The following is a 22,215-nucleotide window of genomic DNA, read 5'->3' on the forward strand; positions in this document are numbered from 1 at the left end:
GCCGGGACGAGGGCCTGCGGGCCGCGCCTTCCAGCACTCTGCGCACCGCCATGAATATTCAGCACCGTTGCAGGCGCGCGCCGGGGGAGTACCCACAAGCCCCCGCGGCCCCGGCTCCGGGGTACCCGGCGCTGCGGCTCGGAGCCGGGCGAGGCCATCCGGCGCTTCCCCGAGATCTTGGCTCCCGGCCCAGCGGGAGCGGGGGCCGCGGGGAGGGGAGGCAGCGCCGCAGAGCCGAGGACGCCGGTCCTCAGAACCCCCGGGAGAGACCGGGGGAGGACTAGAGACGACGAGAGGGAGAAAACTGGGGCGGGAACGCACTCCCAAGCTATCACGACCTTAAGGCCCACTCCTAAGCCCAGCGCCTGTGCGCCGCGCAGTCTGACGGGAGCCTCACCTCTCCGGCACAGGCAGGGCCCGCGCCGCGGCCACGAGACCGCCCACCACCGCGGGGCATGCCGGGAGATAGCCGTTTTCTTCTCCCCCTCCTCCCCTCGCCTCAGTAAACCAGGGAGGGGGCATTTCCGGTGTTAGCGTCTTTACGGAAAGGGTGGGGCTGGCCTGGTCCCGCCTCTCACGTCCGGCAGGGGCGGGGCGAAGAGTGACAGATCTTCAGCCCGCCCTAAGGCCCGCCCCTGCACCGGAAAAAGGAAGGCGGGGGAGTCGATCCGGAATCGCTAGCGAGGTCTCCAGAAACGGCTGCGGGCGGCAGGGAGAAAGGGGCGGGGCCGGCTCGGAGGGGCGGGGCGACTCGCCTTCCCTTCGGGTCACGCGCGTCAGGAAGTCGCTCCCTCAGCGGAGTAATCGAAAATGGGGACCTCCCTGGACATTAAGATTAAGAGAGCGAACAAGGTTTATCACGCCGGGGTAAGTAGGGTGGGCGGTCCTGCGGGTTCGGTCGTCGGCAGGGCCCCGCGCATTCCTGGGTGTCCCTGGGCCGGGCAGAGCGCTCTGCCAGGTGCGTCCCCGCCAGGTGTGCCCAGCGCGCGGCCCGCAGCCCTACAGGACCCCGGGCGGAGTCCCCGCCACGTCCTCCGGGGTGGGGGCCGAGGGGCCGGCGCCTGGGCTGCAGTGTTAACCGTCTGGCCCTCGGAACGTCCGCTCGGCCTTGGGTCTAGAGCTTGAGCTGTCCATTAAGGGTTGGGGTGCTTCGTGTGCACATGCCCCCTTCCCTCACTCCCCACGCGACTGCAGAGGTCTGAATGAATGAAAGGCAGAATTCGCCTCGAAAAGAGAACTAGGCACTTCAGGGTCCGGCCAGCTCTAACACCATGCAGAAGTTACTCTTTTTTGTGTGTTCTCTGATGTTCAGAACGCACGGTATATTAAAATGCAAGTACAAAAAAAATAAAAATCGTAATGATGGCATTAACAGATTTTGTGCCACTCGTCTATCATTTAACCTCCTCTGGCCTCAGTTTCCTTATTTGCAAAACGCGGATGACTCAAGGTTCCCTACTTTACATCAGAATCAGTCACCCTGGGAATTTTAAAGTGTGATTGCCCGGGTCGCACTCCCAGCGATAGCACTCATTGTACTGTGCAGCCAGTGTTGAAATCACAGCTGGCTTCCACTGGAATAAAACTGAGAGGAGTGGCTGGCCCCGTACTGGCGGAGCAGCCTCAAAAGGGACTGAATACAGGGCAAAGATCATGAACAGATGCTAAACCCTTCTGCGTGCAACATTACAGGGGAAACCTGATGTTTACACAGATTCAGAGGGAATCCGAATTACTAATTTCAGAGGGAAAAAGGTGCCTTCATAATGGAGGAATCAGGTCATCACCAGTCTGGCCACGACTGACAGCATCACCTCACTATCAGTACTGCTGATACTACTGACATTATGTTCTAGCATGATCACAGAGGGTTTGGCCTGATGCGCTGAAAAGGGAACAGCTCTTTCATGTAGTATTCCTACCAAAAAGGTTCAACTAAAATCAACTCGTAAGGAAGCAATCATACATTTCCAAATTGAGGAACACTGAAATAACTGGCCTGCATTTAAAAAAAAAAAAAGTGAATGTCATGAAAAAAAGGGACGTTTTCTAGATTAAAAGAAACTAAAGGGATTTGATAACCAAATACTGTGCATAATTGTTGACAAATTTGGTTATGGACTATATATTAAATAATAGCTTTGTTTTGGTGTTAAATTTCCCTAGTGAGATATTTGTATTTTGGCTATGTAGGAGTATACGCCACATACTGAAGTATTCAGAAGTAAAATAACGGCAATAACTAAATTTTGAATAGTTCAACCACAGATTGTGTGTGAATACGCATGTGAGAAGAAGAGAGAGCAAACAGGGCAAAGTGTTAATAATTGGCGACTCTAATGGAAAGCTGTATGAGTCTACTTTGTATTCTTTTTTTTTTTTTTTTAAGATTTTATTTATTAAAGAGCACTGGAGAGTAAAGCACAAGTAGGGGACAGAAAAGAAGAAGCAGGCTCCCCATTGAGCAGGGTTCCTGATGTAGGACTCTATCCCAGGACCCTGGGATCATGACCTGAGCCTAAGGCAGACACTCAACTAACTGAGCCACGCAGACACCCTTGTATTCTTTTTTAATAGCAGTTTTATTGAGATATAATTCAGATACCATAAAATTTACCCATTTAAGGTATAGAATTCAGTGGTTTTAATTTAGTCACAGAGTTGCTCAAATAATCACCATCATTTAATTTTAGAACATTTTGATCCACCCAAGAAGAAACCTTGTACCCGTTAGCAGATATTCCTGGCATCACAGATGTGCTTTCGGTCTCCGTGGATTTGCCTGTTCTGGAAATTTCATATATGTGGTCTTTTGTGACTGGCTTCTTTGACTTAGCATTATGTTTTCAGTGTTCATACTTGTAGCATGTATCAGTTCCTGGTTCCTTTTTAAGCCTGAGTAATATTCCATTGTATGGGTAGACCATCTTTTATTTACCCATTCATCTGCTGATGGACATTTATTTGGGTTGTTTTGTTTTACTTTTTGGCTTATATGAATAATGCTACTATGAACATTCTAGTATGAGTGTTTGTGTAAACATGTTTTCATTTCTCTTGGATACATACAGAGGAGTGAAATTGCTGGGTGATATGACACTTTATATTTAACTTTTTTTTTTTTTAAGATTTCATCTATTTATGTGACACAGAGATATCACAAGTAAGCAGAAAGGCAGCAGAGAGAGAGGGGGAAGCAGGCTCCTTGCTGAGCAGAGAGCCTGATGTGGGCCTTGATCCCAGGACCCCGAGATCATGACCCCAAGCCGAAGGCAGAGGCCTAACCCACTGAGCCACCCAGGCGCCCCAACTTTTTTTTTTTTTTTTTTTTAAGAGAGCCGGCACATGCATGAGCTGGAAGGCTGGGGAGGGCAAAGGGAAAGAGAGTATCTTAAGCACGTGGAGAGTATCTCCACGCCCAGCTCGGAGCCCAACAGGAGGCTCTGAGATCCTGACCTGGGCCGAAATCAAGAGTCAGACACTTACCTGACTGAGTCACCTGGGCGCCCTACTGTCTTGATCTCTTTGAAGGCCCACCAAGCTGGTTTCCAAAGCACTTGCACTCTTGTACATTCCCCCAACAGTGTGTGAGGGCTCAGGTTTTCTTTCTACTTTGTATTCTCATAACTTTTTTGCAGCTTGGAAATTCAAAATAAGAATTGGTGGAGGCAGTGATAGGAGACTATATACATTTTGCTCTAATAATTATTATTTCATCAAAAACTCAACACATACTATTCAGAGATGTTCCAGCTGAGATGTTTTCTGTGGTTTTAAATAATGGCACAAGTAACGGAAAGTACCTTTAGAAAAGCTGCAAGAACTGAAATCGTAAAGCTGACGCAGCTATAAGTCCCCGTGGTTGACAGAGTTGAAGGTGGCGAAGCTTTGCGTAACCAGCTTGCATCCCTTGGTGCCATTAATGGGAACAGAATCTGCAGTGGCTGGCTTCTGGCGGTGTTTCTTAATCTTGTGTCAGGGAACCTTATGTGGCGATTATGAAAAAAAAAAAAAAATCAGTGTAACTTCTCCTAAACAGATGGTTCCTATGTATTATTTTGGAGTTCCCCCCACCCCCCAAAAAAGAAGGTTACTAGACAGGTAAGTCTAATCAGTCAGCAAGTATATATTTGGACCCATGTGCCTATGAGTCAGGTTTTAGACTCTCTGATCTGTGGCTCAGGATGGGGGAGTAGGTGGCCCGTGCTGCCGTGGCTGCTTCCTAAACTCAGGGGCAGGACTGTAGCTGGCCAGTTGCTTGATGGGCTCAGTGCTTGTGATGCAAGCAGAACTAGTCCACATTTTCCATGTTCTCTGTACATCTCAGCAGCACGGGGGAAGATTCCTTTACGAAGGATCTGACTTCTCAGCCGGTACCTGTAATTGTCGTAGTTGGTTTGATGTAGCCGCCATCTATGGTAGCCTGATCTTCAGGTGGTAGATGAGTGTCTTTCTTGCAAAATACATTTGCCTGTGTAGCTGCATAAAGCAGTCTTCTCAGGACATCTGAGTGGCTCAGTCAGTGAAGCGTCTGCCTTTGGCTCAGGTCCTGATCCCAGGTTCAGTCCGAGTTGGGTTCCTTGCTCAGCGGGGAGCCTGCTTCTCCCTCTGCCTCATGCTCCCCCCTGCTTGTGTGCTTGCACAGGCTCTTTCTGACAAATAAATAAATAAAATCTCTTAAAAAATTAAAAACTATGACTTCTACTCAGAAAATGTACTGATTCTGTTACTGTGCTTTTCAGTGTTTTAGCTGTCATGAAAGCATTCGAAAATGGCTTTCATTCTGTGGATACCAGAGAACCTAAGTTATACTTGGGTTTAAAATTGGCATTTGGGTTTTTTCTTAGAAATAAAGTGCTTCTTGACAAAATGATGGATGTTAAAAAAAAAATCACTGTTGAATCATTTTAAAAACTATAAATGTAATACATGCCATGTGAATGACTTAACATTTTCAGAAGGCTAGAAAGTGAAAAGTAAGTTCTTCCTCCTCTTTCCTCCTTTTCTGTCCCTGGAGGTGTTCCCTGACACTTCATAGACTATTCCAGGCACTTCCTGTGAGGAATGGTGTACGTGTGCACACACACACGCGCGCACACAACTTGTTCTTTCTGCTTAACGGTGTATCCTTACCTTGGACCTCTGCCGGTCTCATCCTTTTTCAGGTTTTTATTAAATGCAAACAAATTTACTCAGGCAGTGTCTGGTGATCTCATGAGGCTTTCAGGGTGTGGAGAGAGACCGGTAAACACACAAAGAAAAAGTGATGCAGCGCTCGAATAGGAGCATCTGTGGGATCTGATGTGCCCAAAGCAGGACATCGACGTTTAGGGGGAAGCCAGGGTCCTCTGGAGCCTCGCTGAGGTTGAACCTAAGGTTTGAAATATAAGAGCGAGGCTGGGGTCTCCCTCCCACCAGAAACCACAAATGCCCCCGTTCATTCCCAGCAGGAGGAGCAGACAGGGCAGCAGAGTGAACGAGAACTCGCGGACATTGGGGAAGCAGTCTGGATCCAGTGAAAGCTTTTGTTTCCTCTGCTTCCTGGGCTTTTCCAGTCACTTCCAGAATGTCATTTGACAGCAGGTTGTTTTTTTTTTTTTTTTTCCGTTTTTTTTTTTTTTAAAGATTTTATTTATTTATTTGCAGACAGAGATCACAAGTAGGCAGAGAAGCAGGCAGAGAGAGGAGGAAGCAGGCTCCCCACTGAGCAGGGAGCCTGATGTGGGACTCGATCCCAGGATACTGAGATCATGACCCAAGCCAAAGGCAGAGGCTTCAACCCATTGAGCCACCCAGGTGCCCCTGGCAGCAGTTTTTTTTTTTTTTTTTAAAGATTTTATTTATTTATTTGGCAGAGAGAGATCACAAGCAGGCAGAGAGAGCGAGAAGGAAGCAGGCTCCCGGCTGAGCAGAGAGCCCGATGCGGGGCTCGATCCCAGGACCCTGGGATCATGACCTGAGCTGAAGGCAGCGGCTTAGCCCACTGAGCCACCCAGGCAGCAGTTTTTTAAAGGGATTTTATTTTATCATCTTTCCAGGTATTTCTTCCTTTTCCCTTGAATTTATTCGGCTGTTTTCCTGTTGTGTTTTACCTTCCTAAATTGGCTGTTGAACTTCTTAAATTGTAGCCTCCTCTTAAAAATGCAGACATTTCCCTCTAAGGACTGCTTTAGCTGCATCCCCCTGGGTCTTTTGTTTCTAGTCAGTTGGGTGGAGTTACTGTAAACTGGACCCCACCTAACCCTGCGCAGCTCCTGCCAGAGAGGGGCATGGCCAGGAATGCCAGGGAGATGGGAAGAAGTGGAACCGCTCTGCCCCTGCGCTGCCTGGAGTCGCTGCTCCCAGGGACCCTGCTGAGGCCTCCTGGCATAGCAGCCTCACTGTCGAGACATATGAAGACCCCAAAATAATGCTCTGCTGCCCTTTCTCATGAGATATGACTTGTGGCATTTTTATAATTATTCCAAAATATCTCCCAATTAACATTACGGTTTTCTGTTTGATACCTGAATTGTTTACAAGTGTCTGTTTTCATTTCTGTTACAAAAACAACTCTCAGGTGCTCAGATTAAGCCACGGACTCTGGATTTCAGCTCAGGCCATGATCTCAGGGTCATGGGATGGACCCCCCCACATCAGGCTCCCTGCTCAGCGGGGAGTCTGCTTGTCCCTCTCCCCCTCCCCCAACTTGCACACTCATGCTCTCTCATGCACTGTCTCTCAAATAAATAAATCTTAAAAACAACTCTTACTCATAGACTTAAAATAATGCTTACATTTAAATATAAATTTTAGGAAATTCCTTATAAGACGAGTATCTGGAACTAGCATGTGAGGTCATGGTAGAGCCCAGAAGTGTCAGGTGCAGTGGTCAGGAAAAGCCTCAATATCACGGAAAGTTTCAGTAATTTAGTAGTAACCTGTAATACGTCAGCAGCACATTTTATATATTCCTCTTTCATTGTGCTGATGAAACTTGTAATTGATTTGTTCTTTGAGTCTGCCTAACTAAAATACTGTTCTGCTTATATTTATATACCTAGGCCTGTCAGTAACTGCCTGCTTGGTAGGCACTCAAAAACTTTATTAATTGATAGTTGAGGCCTTAAAACATTTAAACAAAATTCATAAAGTTACTAGTTTTATAAATGCATTGATCAGAAAGGGAAAGCTAGGTCTTATAGGTACACTATAGATTTTCCTTTGTAATTACAAATAATATTCCAGGCATAAATTCCAGAAGGTAATGGTAAGATTCTTATTTTGGTGTAGCCCCACAGCTACACATGAACTTCCCATTAGTTGTATTTGCTCTAGCACAATCATTTTTAAGAGAATGATTCAAGTAAATATGGAAATGTGGACTTCCAAATTACTGTCAGTGTGATTCTCTTCAAATTCAGAAAGAGAAAATAATAGAATTTAATTCTTGTCATTTTCCATCATAATTTATATAGCTCAGAGTGGGTAGACCTTGCTCAGAGCTTGAAACATCCTTGCCCTTCCACTCCGAGAGTCCTTCTCATTGAGTCCAGAAACTTGACCCATGTTTCCAAAGCCCCATGTATGGCAAAAGATCATCAGGAATATGTGATTTAAAAAAAAAGTCCTAATTCCATATTTCTAGTGAATGTTTTAACATTCTATGAAAACAACTAATACTGGTATTTTTTTTTTTAAAGATTGTATTTATTTATTTGACAGAGAGATAGACAGGGAGAAAGGGAACAGGAGCAGGGGGAGTGGGAGAGGGAGAAACAGGCTTCCCACTGAGCAGGGAGCCCAATGAGGAGCTCGATCCCAGGACCCTAGGATCATGACCTGAGCTGAAGGCAGACGCTTAACCGACTGAGCCACCCAGGCACCCAGTAATACTGTTTTATAACAACATATAATAGTATGCCCATTTCCAATCACAGACAGCTTTAATCTCCACTATCTCTGAAGAATCCACCTCCCCCCCACCCCGCCATTTTATGGTTCAGAAGACCGAGACTCCAAGAACTCAGTGACATGCCAAGGGCATGGAGAAGAGTAAATACTTGAAATCATGCTTCTGTATGCCTTAATTTTGGTCATCTGTAGGATGGAGCTGATACCTATGCAAAGGTTTTGTTGTGAGTTTAAATGAGATGATGCTTTAAGACATTTTATTACAGGTTCTGACCCTTAGCAGGGGCTCAGATGGTGAGCGTTGATAACAGTGTGCCTTTCGGTAATGTCTAGTCACTCAGAATTGCTGTGTCTGCCACGATGTGGATCCGGAAGTTAGTACACTATCCCAGTGAGTGCGTATCAGATGCTTCTCAGCTCGTTGGATGTCTGCCCACGGCCGACTTGGAGGAAGGAGGGCTAGTGCTCTAGGATCCCTGCTAGGGAGCACGGCAGGTTTGGGCACTGAGAGCTGACTGTGGTTCGGGTATGCCTTTATGCTTCCCCCACGGTGCAGGAGACGTGCTCCTGATCAAACAGTTTGACTCAACAGCTTTGGACATTATGTGATGTTTTCAGTTCACTGGAGGAGCCTATTGGTTGAAAGAACCCTGTGGTAAATCTTACTGTAATGTAAATATGATTCATTTGTTTTTACAAATTCGGAATGTTTTGCTTTCTAAAATTCTGACACATTCTCGTGAAAGTGACACCGTTAAATATTGTGGTTCTGAAAACCGTAAATAAGAGCTTTGCTATCCAGCGTAGCCCAGTGACAGTGATAAGGGATCTGTGCACAATGGGCTGGTTACTGTTACAAGAACCTCTAGATGTTGTCTTCTTTGGCTTGTGTGTAATTTCCTGTTGAAAAGTTAAAGAGGAGGGGTGCCTGGGTGGCTCAGTTGGTTAAGCGTCTGCCTTCAGGCCAGGTCATGATCCTAGGGTCCTGGGATTGAGCCCCATTTGGCGGGTGGGGGGGCACGGGTCCCTACTCAGCGGGGAGTCTGCTTCTCCCTTTCCCGCTGTCCCTCCGCCCACTTGTGTTCCCTCTCTCTCAAAGAAGTAAGATCTTTAAAAAAAATTATAGAAGAAAAATCCTCTATGTAACAGTTCATCATTAGGAAGAAAAATTGCAAAACTAGAATGGTACAGAAAAGAAGAATAACTATTGTGCTTTGTACTGCTGGATTCTTGACACGTGACACCGGTCATTCCCAGTGAACGCTGTTCGAAGTACTTAGGGTACAAAAATGAGCCAGCAGGGATCCCAGGATAATCTGGGGGAGCTATGAACCTTTTAGGAATTGCTGTCATCTCAACCTTGAGTTGGGTCTCTTCTCTCTTGAATAATCGAATGCTCCTGAAAAGGCCTGTCTCCTAAATCATAACCTAACCCTGGTGCCCTGCAAGGGAGGCATTTTCAGAATTACCCAAGCGTGTTTGAAAACTGGGTGCAGTAAAATGATTCATGTAGTTCTTCATTTGGTGTTTGTGACAGCACGTTTTGTACTGGCCCAAGCATTAGTAAAGCCTGCCTGGCCACTGTGGGTGTGGGGGTTTCTAGACTGCAGCAGGGGGACACCAGGGACACCCCTGACTCCCAGCAGGCTGCTCTGATTCCAGCAGGCTGGTTGGGTTGCCTCTGCCTTCCTCTTGATGCTAATCCCCAGTTAGGACCTCCTGACCTTGAGTTCCGGGTGTGGATCTCCTGACCTTGCAGCATCCTGGATCTGCCGTGGAGCTAGCCACACCCTCCCCGTGGGCTCACGCTGCCCTTAGCCCAACCTGCTTCCAGCGGTGATTGACCCCCAGCGCTGACCTCCCAGCGGTGCTGCGCCCGGTCTGGAGAGCCAGTGACACAGGCAGGTTTTAGGGAGATGGCACCTCTCTTATCTTGTTCACCCTCTTGACTCCTACTCCACGACTGCTCCAACCTGAGTTGTCAGAGAGCTCTGCTGGTCTATTCTACAGACTTGCAGGCGTGCTCACCCTCCCTACAGATGGTCCCTGCTGTGCCTCCCTTACCTCCCCGGCTCCTGGTTCTCCTGGTTCTCCAGCTCCTGTGAACCGTGCCTCACTCACTCGCCCAGCTTTGGGCCGAGCTGACCTGACTCCCTGGCTGTCCCTTGCCGCTGTCCTTGGCCCCCTCCTGCTTCCATTGTTCTTCCTGCACCTCTGCTTACCCTGCTTGTTCTCTGCCCTCCTAGCACAGGCATATTCTGGAGAGGTTGTAAGTTCAAGTCAGTTTTCCATCGGCTTTCCGCTGTCATTTCAGCTGCACTTTGGGAGTTTTTAACCGCCTAGCTCCAAATATCTCTTCATCTCATTCAGTGTTCTTTTTAATCAAGTAGTCATGGCATGAATGGAGTTCTTTTCGTAGACAGACCTATGACCTCACGCCCGCCCCTGCTTCCTTTTCCTGGCTTCAAATTTTGTTCAGAAAACAGTTACTTGGTAGCTATTGGGCAGGTGGGCTGACCCATTTCCCCTCCCTGTGAGCAGATGAAGACGTGGAAATTTCAGAAGAGCATCATGCCCGAGAGTATCATGCCAACAAGAAAAGCACAGTGTTCTGAAGCTCCGACATAAACGTTGTTTTGTCTGGATGGAGAGTTTAAGGAGCCTTCAGTTAGCACAGTGGCTGGCTTCAGAGCCACCAGCATTCCCAGGGTGTGGTGGGAGATCCAGGCTGTGGGGCTCTGTGGTGTGTGGGTGCTACTGCTCTCTGGCCATGGGGTGTGGGTCCTTTGAGATGATTTCCATCCAGACACAAACAGGTAAAGAGCCAGCTGTTGTGCAAATACTTTTGTAGAGTGAAGAATTCCTATCAGTTTCGGTTATTGTCTTCCACCTGCACACAAGACTTTCCGGACACATCTGTATGCTGAGCAACTCTTCAAAAGACTGTCCTGGTCTTCCATTGTCTATATTGAAGAGAAAGTCTACTTTCTCACTCACAGGCAGAAGAACATTCAGGCTCAGAGCAATGGTGCCTTTCTCCAGGTGATGGAAAATATATATTACCTTTCACTTCGAAAAGCAAAGTGGGTGTTTCCTTATAAACAGCTTGAGAAGATGAACAGCATTGTTTAGGACAAAGATTTTCCCCCAGAAATGTAAGCAGTGGAACTCTTCTTAGTAAATGAAATCTTATATAGAATTCTAATATACCAATTTTTATAATATCAAAGTAGTCTTTTGTTTTGTTTTATTTAAAGATTTTATTTATTTATTTGACAGACAGAGACCACAAGTAGGCAGAGAGGCAGGCAGAGAGAGAGGGGGAAGCAGGCTCCCTGCTGAGCAGAGAGCCCGATGTGGGGCTCGATCCCAGGACCCTGAGATCATGACCTGAGCCGAAGGCAGAGGCTTAACCAACTGAGCCACCCAGGAGCCCCTCAAAGTAGTTTGTTTTATAGGCATATAAAATGAGAGCTTTTCCATTTGAAGCGACTCCCTCCCTGCCTTCCCCAACTCATCCTCAAATCCCAAAGTGGCTGCTGAGGTGTCTGCACAGGCCTGGGGCCCCGGGGGCTCACAGTTTGAAAAGTACTGGTTGTACGATGTAGTGACCAGCCAGAGCCAACAAGGTTGGAGTTCTTCATACCATCCCATTTTCTTTTGTCTTACGCCAAAATTTAAAAGCTCTGTTAACTTCCAGGTATAATGCAGTGCCTGCCACCAGGCTGAAAACATTTTGCTTTTATTCACTGGAGGATTTAAATCAAAGAACAGGGGCCCCTACTCCATACAGATTACAGACCCACCATTGTCACTTCATCTTCTGCCAAGTTCCTCCTTGACAACCTTCTCACTTGGGCCAGAAGTCCCAGCAGAAGCCAGTGGGATCTGGCCACCCTTGTAGTTGGTTTCCTTATTGGTGTTTAAACTTGCCTTGGGAAGGACAATTTGAGGTTGTCAGTGGCCTTTGATTCTTGCTAGATACTGTACCCGTTCATACTCTTCTGACCCCGGATGCTGAAGCTTGGAAAGAGTGTGCCTCTGAGAAACCGAGGGCTTACACGAGCTGTCCTCCTGGCTGTTGGGCAGGATCTCCTGGTTTCTGCCTCGGACACATGTGCTTTCTAATGATTACTGGGTTCTGTTCGTCCCCATCACCACGTGTGTCCTCTGTGCTGACATTCTTCTCTGTGCTTACGGTTTTCTGTCACACATCTGGCATGATGGCAGCCAAAAATTGGTCTGCCTTTGTTTTTGTTTTTGTTTTAAGCGATGATGCTTTTTAAAAAAAATTTATTTTTTATTTATTTTCAGCATAACAGTATTCATTATTTTTTCACCACACCCAGTGCTCCATGCAATCTGTGCCCTCTAGAATACCCACCACCTGGTACCCCAACCGCCCACCCCCCCACCACTTCAAACCCCTCAGATTGTTTTTCAGAGTCCATAGTCTCTCATGGTTCACCTCCCCTTCCAATTTCCCCCAACTCCCTTCTCCTCTCTAACTCCCCGTGTCCTCCATGCTATTTGTTATGCTCCACAAATAAGTGAAACCATATGATAATTGACTCTCTCTGCTTGACTTATTTCACTCAGCATAATCTCTTCCAGTCCCGTCCATGTTGCTACAAAAGTTGGGTATTCATCCTTTCTGATGGAGGCATAATACTCCATAGTGTATATGGACCACATTTTCCTTATCCATTCATCCGTTGAAGGGCATCTTGGTTCTTTCCAGTTTGGCGACCGTGGCCATTGCTGCTATAAACATTGGGGTACAGATGGCCCTTCTTTTCACGACATCTGTATCTTTGGGGTAAATACCCAACAGTGCAATTGCAGGGTCATAGGGAAGTTCTATTTTTAATTTCTTGAGGAATCTCCACACTGTTCTCTAAAGAGGCTGCACCAACTTGCATTCCCACCAACAGTGTAGGAGGGTTCCCCTTTCTCCACATCCTCTCCAACACATGTTGTTTCCTGTCTTGTTAATTTTGGCCATTCTAACTGGTGTAAGGTGGTATCTCAATGTGGTTTTAATTTGAATCTCCCTGATGGCTAGTGATGATGAACATTTTATTCATGTGTCTGATAGCCATTTGTATGTCTTCATTGGAGAAGTGTCTGTTCATATCTTCTGCCCATTTTTTGATATGATTGTCTGTTTTGTGTGTGTTGAGTTTGAGGAGTTCATTGTAGATCCTGGATATCAATCTTTTGTCTATACTGTCATTTGCAAATATCTTCTCCCATTCTGTGTGTTGTCTCTTTGTTTTTTTGACTGTTTCCTTTGCTGTGCAGAAGCTTTTGATTTTGATGAAGTTCCAAAAGTTTATTTTCGCTTTTGTTTCCTTTGCCTTTGGAGACATATCTTGAAAGAAGTTGCTGTGGCTGATATCGAAGAGATTACTGCCTATGTTCTCCTCTAGGATTCTGATGGATTCCTGTCTCACGTTGAGGTCTTTTATCCATTTTGAGTTTATCTTTGTGTACGGTGTAAGAGAATGGTCGAGTTTCATTCTTCTACATATAGCTGTCCAGTTTTCCCAGCACCATTTATTGAAGAGACTGTTTTTTTCCCACTGTATATTTTTTCCTGTTTTGTCGAAGATTAATTGACCATAGAGTTGAGGGTCCATATCTGGGCTCTCTACTCTGTTCCACAGGTCTATGTGTCTGTTTTTATGCCAGTACCATGCTGTCTTGGTGATCACAGCTTTGTAATAAAGCTTGAAATCAGGTAATGTGATGCCCCCAGTTTTTTTTTGTTTTTGTTTTTCAACATTTCCTTAGCGATTCGGGGTCTCTTCTGATTCTTATATGGAAAACCCAAAAGACTCCACCCCCAAACTACTAGAACTCATACAGCAATTCAGCAACATGGCAGGATACAAAGTCAATGTACAGAAATCAGTGGCTTTCTTATACACTAACAATGAAAATACAGAAAGGGAAATTAGAGAATCGATTCCAGTTACTATAGCACCAAGAACCATAAGATACCTGGGAAACCTAACCAAAGAGGTAAAGGATCTGTGCTTGAGGAACTACAGAACACTCACGAAAGAAATTGAAGAAGACACAAGAAGATGGAAGACCATTCCATGCTCTTGGATCGGAAGAATACACATTGTTAAAAAGTCTATACTGCCTAGAGTAATCTATATTTTTAATGCCATTCCGATCAAAATTCCACCGGTATTCTTCAAAGAGCTGGAGCAAATAATCCAAAAATTTGCATGGAATCAGAAGAGACCCCGAATCACTAAGGAAATGTTGAAAAACAAAAATAAAACTGGGGGCATCATGTTACCTGATTTCAAGCTTTATTACAAAGCTGTCATTACCAAGACAGCATGGTCTGCCTTTGTTTTATCAGAAAAGATCATTTAAGGATGTGGGTGGCTCAGTCAGTTAAGTGTTTGCCTTGGGCTTAGGTCACGATCCCAGGGTCTGGAATCAAGTCCCTGTTGGGCTCCCTGTTCAGGGGGGAGTCTCTTTCTCCCTCTCCCTCTACCCTTCCCCATGCTTGTGCTCTCTCTCTCAAATAAATTAGTAAATAAATTCAAATAAATCTCAAATAAATTAATAAAAACTTAAAAAAAAAAAAGAAAGTCATTTAAGACCATACTCAAAAACCCAAATTGCCTTCTTTGGGAAAGGAAGAGAAGTCCCATCAATGAAAAGTAAGGGATAAAAGGGCAGAAATTGCTCTCTTCAGTGATAATCAGGAAAGAGGGTACCTGGGTGGCTCAGTTGGTTGAGCGACTGTCTTTGGCTCAGGTCATGATCCTGGACTTCCAGGATCGAGTCCCGCATCAGGCTCCCAGCTCCTTGGGAGTCTGCTTCTCCCTCTGACCTTCTCCTCTCTCATGCTCTCTCTCATTCATTCTCTCTAGTAAATAAATAAAATCTTTAAAAAAAATTTTTTTTTCTTAAAAAAAATAATCAGGAAAGAAACACTTAAATTTTAAAACGATCTGGTAGTGTTCTTTAAAAAAGGGGAGGGGCGGGTGCCTGGGTGGCTCAGTGGGTTAAAGCCTCTGCCTTCAGCTCAGGTCATGATCCCCGAGTCCTGGGATCAAATCCCACATAGGGCTCTCTGCTCAGCACGGAGCCTGCTTCCTCCTCTCTCTCTGCCTTCCTCTCTACCTACTTGTGATCTCTGCTGTCAAATAAATAAATAAAATCTTTTAAAAAAACGATCTGGTAGTGTTAATTTGACCATACTTTTCAGATTTTAAAAAAGTACATGTTTTCACTTACCTAGAGAATGCGAGTAATAGGAAGGAGTGTCCCCCTCCTTCACTGCTCCATGAGTGCGCCCGAGAATTAGCACTGGACATTCCCAACCTCCCACAGTGTGGTCCTGGGGTCCCCATGGGCAGGATGCCCGCCATGGGCAGGGTGCCCGGGCGCCACTGGGCCGCCTGGAGCAGAGACCGCTGCCGTGCTGGGGAGCACCGTCGGCCCTGTGCTCTCTGGTCCCGCGCCTGCCTGTCAGCAGCCCCATGGGCCTTGCTCCACTCACCTCTGGGCGCAGGCTCTGCCTTGGACTTGGTGATCTGCGGTTTTTCATACGTGAGCTCACTCAGACCGGGATTCAGTTCGGCGGCTGTTGGAGGTGTTCATTATGTAAGTGGGCTGCCTATTCAAAGCATTTTCTTTGGCCAACTCTCTGTGTTCCCCGGTCATTACTTTGGCATATAATTAGGGCAGCTCCCAGGCTCCTGTAATCGGAGCTCCCCGAAACTCTCAGTTTACAGTCCCGAGTCCTCACATTCACTTACATCAGTAGTTCAAACAAATGTCAGCGTTCCAAACTTTCCACGAGTTTTATGTTATTAAAATCTGAAATCCAGTAATCTCTGTTAACTCGCAGTTTTACCAATAGGTAGTATCCAAGCCTGCGACCACACAGCACACCAGGAACCTAATGTAACACTCCCACGCAAAAGACTACATATTTACTTTTAAAAGTTTTACTTTTGGGGCGCCTGGGTGACTCAGTCGTTAAAGTGTCTGCCTTCCGCTCAGGTCACGATCCTGAAGTCCTAGGATTGGGCTCCCTGCTCAGCAGGGCGTCCTCTGCTTCTCCCTCTGCCCTCCCTCCCCTCCCCCTCCCCCACAACCGCTCCTGTTGTCTTGCTCATTAGATCGCAAATAAATAAGTAAAGTCTTAAAAAAAAAAAAAAAAAAACAAAGTTTAACTTTTTGTGACTAGTATTGGGCAGTCTTATTTTGCCCCTTCTAAACTTTCACTCAGGGCTCAGATTTCTTTCGCAGACTCTGAAGAAAGTTTCAGAACTAGAAATTTCAGAGATCCCTACATCAGACAATTGCCATGAATTTTGTTGGCTCATTTTACTTAGTATTTGCACCTATACTTACACTGTGACATACCTAGAAGAAACCTGCTGTCTTTCTCCATAGTAGAACAGCGTCAGAATGCAGGACTGAAATGTGAGCCCCTGGGACACCCGGGGGGCTCAGGCGGTTAAGCATCCGACTCTTGGTTTCAGCTCAGGTCGTGATCTCAGGGTTGTGAGACTGAGCCCGACGTCGGCCTTCACACTCAGCACAAGCCTGCTTGGGATTCTCTATCTGTCCCTCTTCCCCCATTCCCAATCATGCTCATTCTTTCCTTAAATAAATAAATAAATAAAATGTAAGCCCCTGAGAGCAGCTTTGTCTCTTTTGTCCCCTGCCCTGTCCCTAGTACCGGGACCAGTGTTGGTATTATGCCTGCTGTTTTGGCGGCATGCATATGTAAGCCAAACAAAATCAGGATCTCAGTATTTTGTTACAGTTCCATTGCTAACGAACTGATTGCTTTTCATAGATTTTTACTTAAATAATAACCACTTTCAGACTGTGACCCTGTCGCCAAGAAAGTAGGATGACCATATTTCCTTTCATACTTGATTATCTCTGTAGGTTTCTTAATTGAGGCTATCACACACAATAGATTACTCTCCAGTGTAGAGCTCTTTGGAGACCATAACTACCAGCACAGTCCAGATGTGGAACAGTTCTGACCCTCCCGAATTCCCTGTGTCCCCTATAGTCTGCTTTTCCCCCATCCCCCGCCCCTCCTAGCCACTGGCAATTTCCGATCGACTTTCAGTCTGTCTGGCTGTCCTTTTCCATAATATCTTGTGAGTAGCGTAACTGTGATTATATAATAAGTAGCCTTTTGAATCTGGCCTTACCGCATAGCATAATGCCTTTGAGACTCTCAGATTGTTGTGCGTATCACTGGTTTGTTATGTTCTATTGCTGAGTTGTCTTCTCCGGTATGAATATATCACTGTGTGTTCGGCCATGCACCTGTTGAAGGACATTCGGGTGATTTGGAATAAAGCTACTAGAAACGTTTGCATACAGATTTTTTGTGTGGACATAATCTTTCATTTCACTTGAGTAAAATCTAGGAATGGGATTGTTAAGTACCATTATGGATTTCAGTGACAGATTGGAGATGACACAGTCTCTTCAAATTTCTCCTTTCTGGAAGTTTCAGTAAACACCACATACTATTGGCCATTACTGACTATGTGGAAAAATATCTGGTGATGATTTGTACTCTTTTTCAAACAAGACAGTAAAGAATTGTGATACAGAATTGTGGAGCTGGATGGGGATACCTAACAAGTTGAAATCCCTCCAATGATTCTGATTTCTGTTTTCCAACCAAAACGGATCTTTTGAGTACGACTAAGAAAGACTAGTCTTTCAACAGTTGTCTTAGCAATTAGTTGTCTAACTTTTGGTTGCCTGCCCAGATCACTGATTATCTTGTGATTTTGTTGTGCATTTGATTTCTCTGTGGGTAAATGAAGGGGCACCCCACTCTTGGTGTACAAGATCTCCAGACCAACTATGGGAGGATCCCAGGTGGTTCTGAGTACTGCCCCAGCGTTAGGAAGGAGGGACTTGTTTGGGAATGCAAGGGATTCTTGGGAACAGTGATAGCTCTGGCGCTGCTGGGACCATCAGGAAGGAGAGACATTGGAGAGAGAATGCTTGAGGCATAAGTAAGAGGCTTTTGCTTCTTCAGCAGTTGTGTTCAAGTCCAAAGCAAGAGATAATACCCGGAAATGGGACTTTCTAGCACAGTCTTTAGATCTTTTCCCAAGGTAAGCAATATGCCCTTGGGTTATCAGAATGTAAGCACTTAGATCCTTGTACATTTAGGTCCAGAGGCCGCCCATTCTGGAATTGATCTTACTTTATAATTGATTTATTATGTATTATGTTAATAGTTAATCAGTTCACATGGCTTAAATTATTAGTTTTAAGATGGACACATCTATCCCTCACCATCCATCATGGTCCTCTCCATGGGGTAACCAAAAGCTATCAGTTTCTTGTGATTCCTGCCAAAGATATTTTATGCATGTATAAGTATTAAATATGTACAAATGGCAACATTTTTTCCCACAGTGATGTAATATGCAGCCTTAAAAAAAAAGAACGTGGGAGCACCTGCGTGGCTCAGTGGGTTAAGCCTCTGCCTTCGGCTCAGGTCATGATCCCAGGGTCCTGGGATCGAGCCCTGCATTGAGCTCTCTGCTCAGCAGGGAGCCTGCTTCTCCCACTCTCTCTGCCTGCCTCTCTGCCCACTTGTGATCTCTCTCTCTGTCAAATAAATAAGTAAAAGTAAAAAAAAGAAAGAACATGTATGTACTAATGTGAACGATCTTCAGGAAATCATTCAAGGGAAAAACCACCATTTTCCATTGTTGGAATTTAGGTTGTTTACAGTCTTGTTACTACAAACAGCGTTGTCCTGAATAACCGTGTCCATAAGTCGTTTCACCTGTACCAGTATATTTGAGGAAAATTCCTAAAATGGAATTGCTGGGCCCAGGTGTTTGTAAAATGTCTTTGGTATTACCAGATGTTCTTTACAAGGTCATGGTATTCCAGACTCCTGCCGGAAACCTATCAGAGTGCCCGTTGCCACCTCCCCTAACACAATATCCTCAAATATTTTAGTCTTTGGTAATCTGATAGGTATGATAGTTTTAGTTATTTTTCATATTATTGTTGAGATTGGGCATATTTTCATATTTGCCTGTTACACTGAGTTGCACAATTTCCCTGGTCTAACATTTATATAAGTGATATCACTCCTGATCACTTTTTTTTTAAAATTCCTGATCACTTTTAAGAAACAAACTTAATTTGGTGATGTATTTGTAGTAGTATTTATTTATTCAGAGTTGTGAGTCACTTGGGTATGATAAAAGCTATCCCAAATGGTTTCTTCTAACATTTTGGTTGTTTGTGTAAAAATATTGAAGTCTTTGACGCATTGTGAAGTTCCCATGTACGAAGGTTTGCAGAATGGCTCCCACTTAATTTTTATTTTATTTTTTTCCAGTTCTCTGGCCAGTTTTCCAGTATCATTTAGTGACTCTTCCATCTTTTCCTCTGGATTTAAAATGCTACTTTTATCACCTGTTAAATTCTCCTACTATCTGGGTCTATTTCGGGACTCCTGCATTTTGTTCTGTTGACCTCTCAGGCTGTACGTGCCCTGCACCACACGTTGTAAATTATCGTGGTGATGTCATATCTCATAGAGCTAGTCTCCTTCCTCTTCTCTTCAACATTCATTGACTGTTCTATAAGAGTTTTCAAATCCGTTTATCTCGTCTATATCATCCCTCCACATAGCCCTCCCCAGAAAAGAATTATTTTCTTTAGGATTCTATTATCTTTATAGACTTAACTTTAACCCACTGAGCCACCCAAGCGCCCCCCCCCCTTTTTAAAAGATTTTATTTAACTTAAGGAGGGTAGGCACACTGAGGGTGTTAAAACTTTGTATTCAGGGCTGCCTGGGTGGCTCAGTTGGTTAATTCAGCTCAGGTCATGATTTTAGGGTCCTGGGGTGGAGCCCTTCCTTGGGGGGGTCCCTGCTCAGTGGGGAGCCTGCCCATGCTTTCTCGCTCTCTCTCTCTCACTTTCAAATAAATAAAATCTAAACAAAAAACAAACAAACAAAAAAACCCTGTATTAAAAAACATGGTATGGGGGCGCCTGGGTGGCTCAGTTGGTTGAGCGACTGCCTTCAGCTCAGGTCATGATCCCGGACTTCCAGGATCGAGTCCCACATCGGGCTCCCAGCTCCTTGGGGAGTCTGCTTCTCCCTCTGACCTTCTCCTCTCTCATGCTCTCTCTCATTCATTCTCTCTCAAATAAATAATTAAAATCTTTAAAAAAAAAACAAAAACATGGTATGGCTTTTCATTTGTTTTGTGCCCCTCAGCTATGTTTTAAAATTTTTTGTCTTATCAGTGTTTTGGTCATTTCCTGTTAATTTATGATATTTTAACTTTCAGTTGCTTTTGAAAATTAAGACTTTATTTCAAACTGTTTTCTCATTGTTTTGTATATGATGCCTTATTAATTTCTGTGCATTAATTTTATACCAGCTGTCTTCCTGCTGTCCCCTTCGTGTTGATAGTCTTCAGTGAACTCTCATGGGTTCTTTCAGGCATACAGTCGTATTACCTACAGATAATGACCATTTTACTTTCTCCTTTTCAATTTTCTTACTATTTCTCTAGTTTCATTACATTAACTAGTACTTACAGTCCATTAATAGTGGTGACAGGGTTCATCCTTATCTTGATTTAAATGTAGCGTATCTTGGGCGCCTGGGTGGCTCAGTGGGTTAAGCCGCTGCCTTCGGCTCAGGTCATGATCTCAGGGTCCTGGGATCGAGTCCCGCATCGGGCTCTCTGCGCAGCAGGGAGCCTGCTTCCTCCTCTCTCTCTCTGCCTGCCTCTCTGCCTACTTGTAATCTCTCTCTGTCAAATAAATAAATAAAATCTTTAAAAAAAAAAATAAATGTAGCGTACCTCATTTCCCATCAAGTTTGATGCTGGCTTTTGGGAAAGATCTGTTTTGTCACGTTGAGGAAGTATCCTTATGTTACTGAGAGTTTTACGAAGAATGGATATTACATTTTAGCAACTGACTTTTCAGCATCTCTAGAGACGACTATGATTTTTCTCTGGAGAGCTATTAATATAGTGAGTTGTATTAATAGTTTTTCTTAATAATTGAGCTATCCATTCTTTCCTGTACTAAATCCCATGGGATTGTGGTGTGTTATTCCTTTAAGTTGTTCCTAGGTTGTATGTGTTAATATTTTATATAGGACCTTTGCATTGACATTTATAAGTGAGAAAAGTTTAGCTTTCTGTGAAAATGGGTATGTGTATAGGTTTTGTCTTTTGGTGTCATTATTATATTTGCTTTATTTTTTAACTTTTAATTTTTAATTTTATTTATTTATTTATTTGACAGACAGAGATCACAAGTAGGCAGAGAGGCAGGCAGAGAGAGAGGAGGAAGCAGGCTCCCCGCTGAGCAGAGAGCCCAATGCGGAGCTCGATCCCGGGACCCTGGGATCATGACCTGAGCTGAAGGCAGAGGCTTTAACCTACTGAGCCACCCAGGCGCCCCTAATTTTAATTTTTTAAGAAAGATTTGATTATTATTTATTTGAGATGGAGAATGAGAGAGCAGGAGCAGGGGAGCAGAAGGAGAGGGAGAAGCAGCCTCCCACTGAGCAGGGAGCCCCAATCCTGGGGCTCCGGGATCATGACCTGAGCTGAAGGCAAACACTTAACCAGCTGAGCCACCCAGGTGCCCCATGATTTGGTTTATTTATTAATTTTTTTAAAGAAGTTCCTTCCTTGTCTGTTTTGGAGTAGTTTAATATTGGAATTTTCTGTTCTTTATACATTTGGGGATGATCTCTGAAGCTCTCTGGGTATGGTGCAGGACTTACTTTAAAATTTCTCTATTTTTTCTGCAGTGATCAATTTGCTTAGGTTTCATGATTCCTTTATGGTTAGTTTAGGTTAATTATATTTTCTTAGAATAACTCACTCCTTCAACTTTTCACATTGACTCACATGCAGCCGAACAACGCATTCTTTTATTCTTTTAATTTCCTCTAGATCTCTGATATTTCCCTCTTATTTCTTATTTTGGAAATTTATGTGTGCTTTCCTCTTTCTTTATTCTTGATTAGTTGAATAACTTGCTTTGCTATTTTTTTCCCTAAAAAAAAAAAAAGAACTGTTGAACTTATTTACGGGCCAGCCTGGTCAATTTTTGTGCATGAACCATGGACACAAAAAAGAGTGTAGCCCCTCCGGAGTGTGGGGGGGTTCCACCTGCGCCGATTAGTCATACCTAATTGACATGTCACGGAAGTCCTTTATACCTTTGCTCCTTCTTGTCCTTTTATCTGTACTGAGCTGAGGGTGTAAATTAACATCTCGTGCACTG

General features: G+C 44.6%; 1 protein-coding gene across 1 annotated transcript in view; it reads left to right on the forward strand.

The window, feature by feature from the left end:
• Window positions 1–740: 740 nt before the first annotated feature.
• Window positions 741–22,215, forward strand: part of VPS26C (VPS26 endosomal protein sorting factor C) — a 44,188-nt gene continuing 22,713 nt past the window's right edge. The window contains exon 1 of the mRNA XM_044250930.1: window positions 741–867. Coding sequence (XP_044106865.1) covers window positions 811–867 — 57 coding nt within the window. The 5' untranslated portion in view covers window positions 741–810. The remainder of the gene's footprint in view (window positions 868–22,215) is intronic.

The sequence above is a fragment of the Neovison vison genome, chromosome 6, assembly GCF_020171115.1.
Source record: "Neovison vison isolate M4711 chromosome 6, ASM_NN_V1, whole genome shotgun sequence".
NCBI lineage: Eukaryota > Metazoa > Chordata > Mammalia > Carnivora > Mustelidae > Neogale > Neogale vison.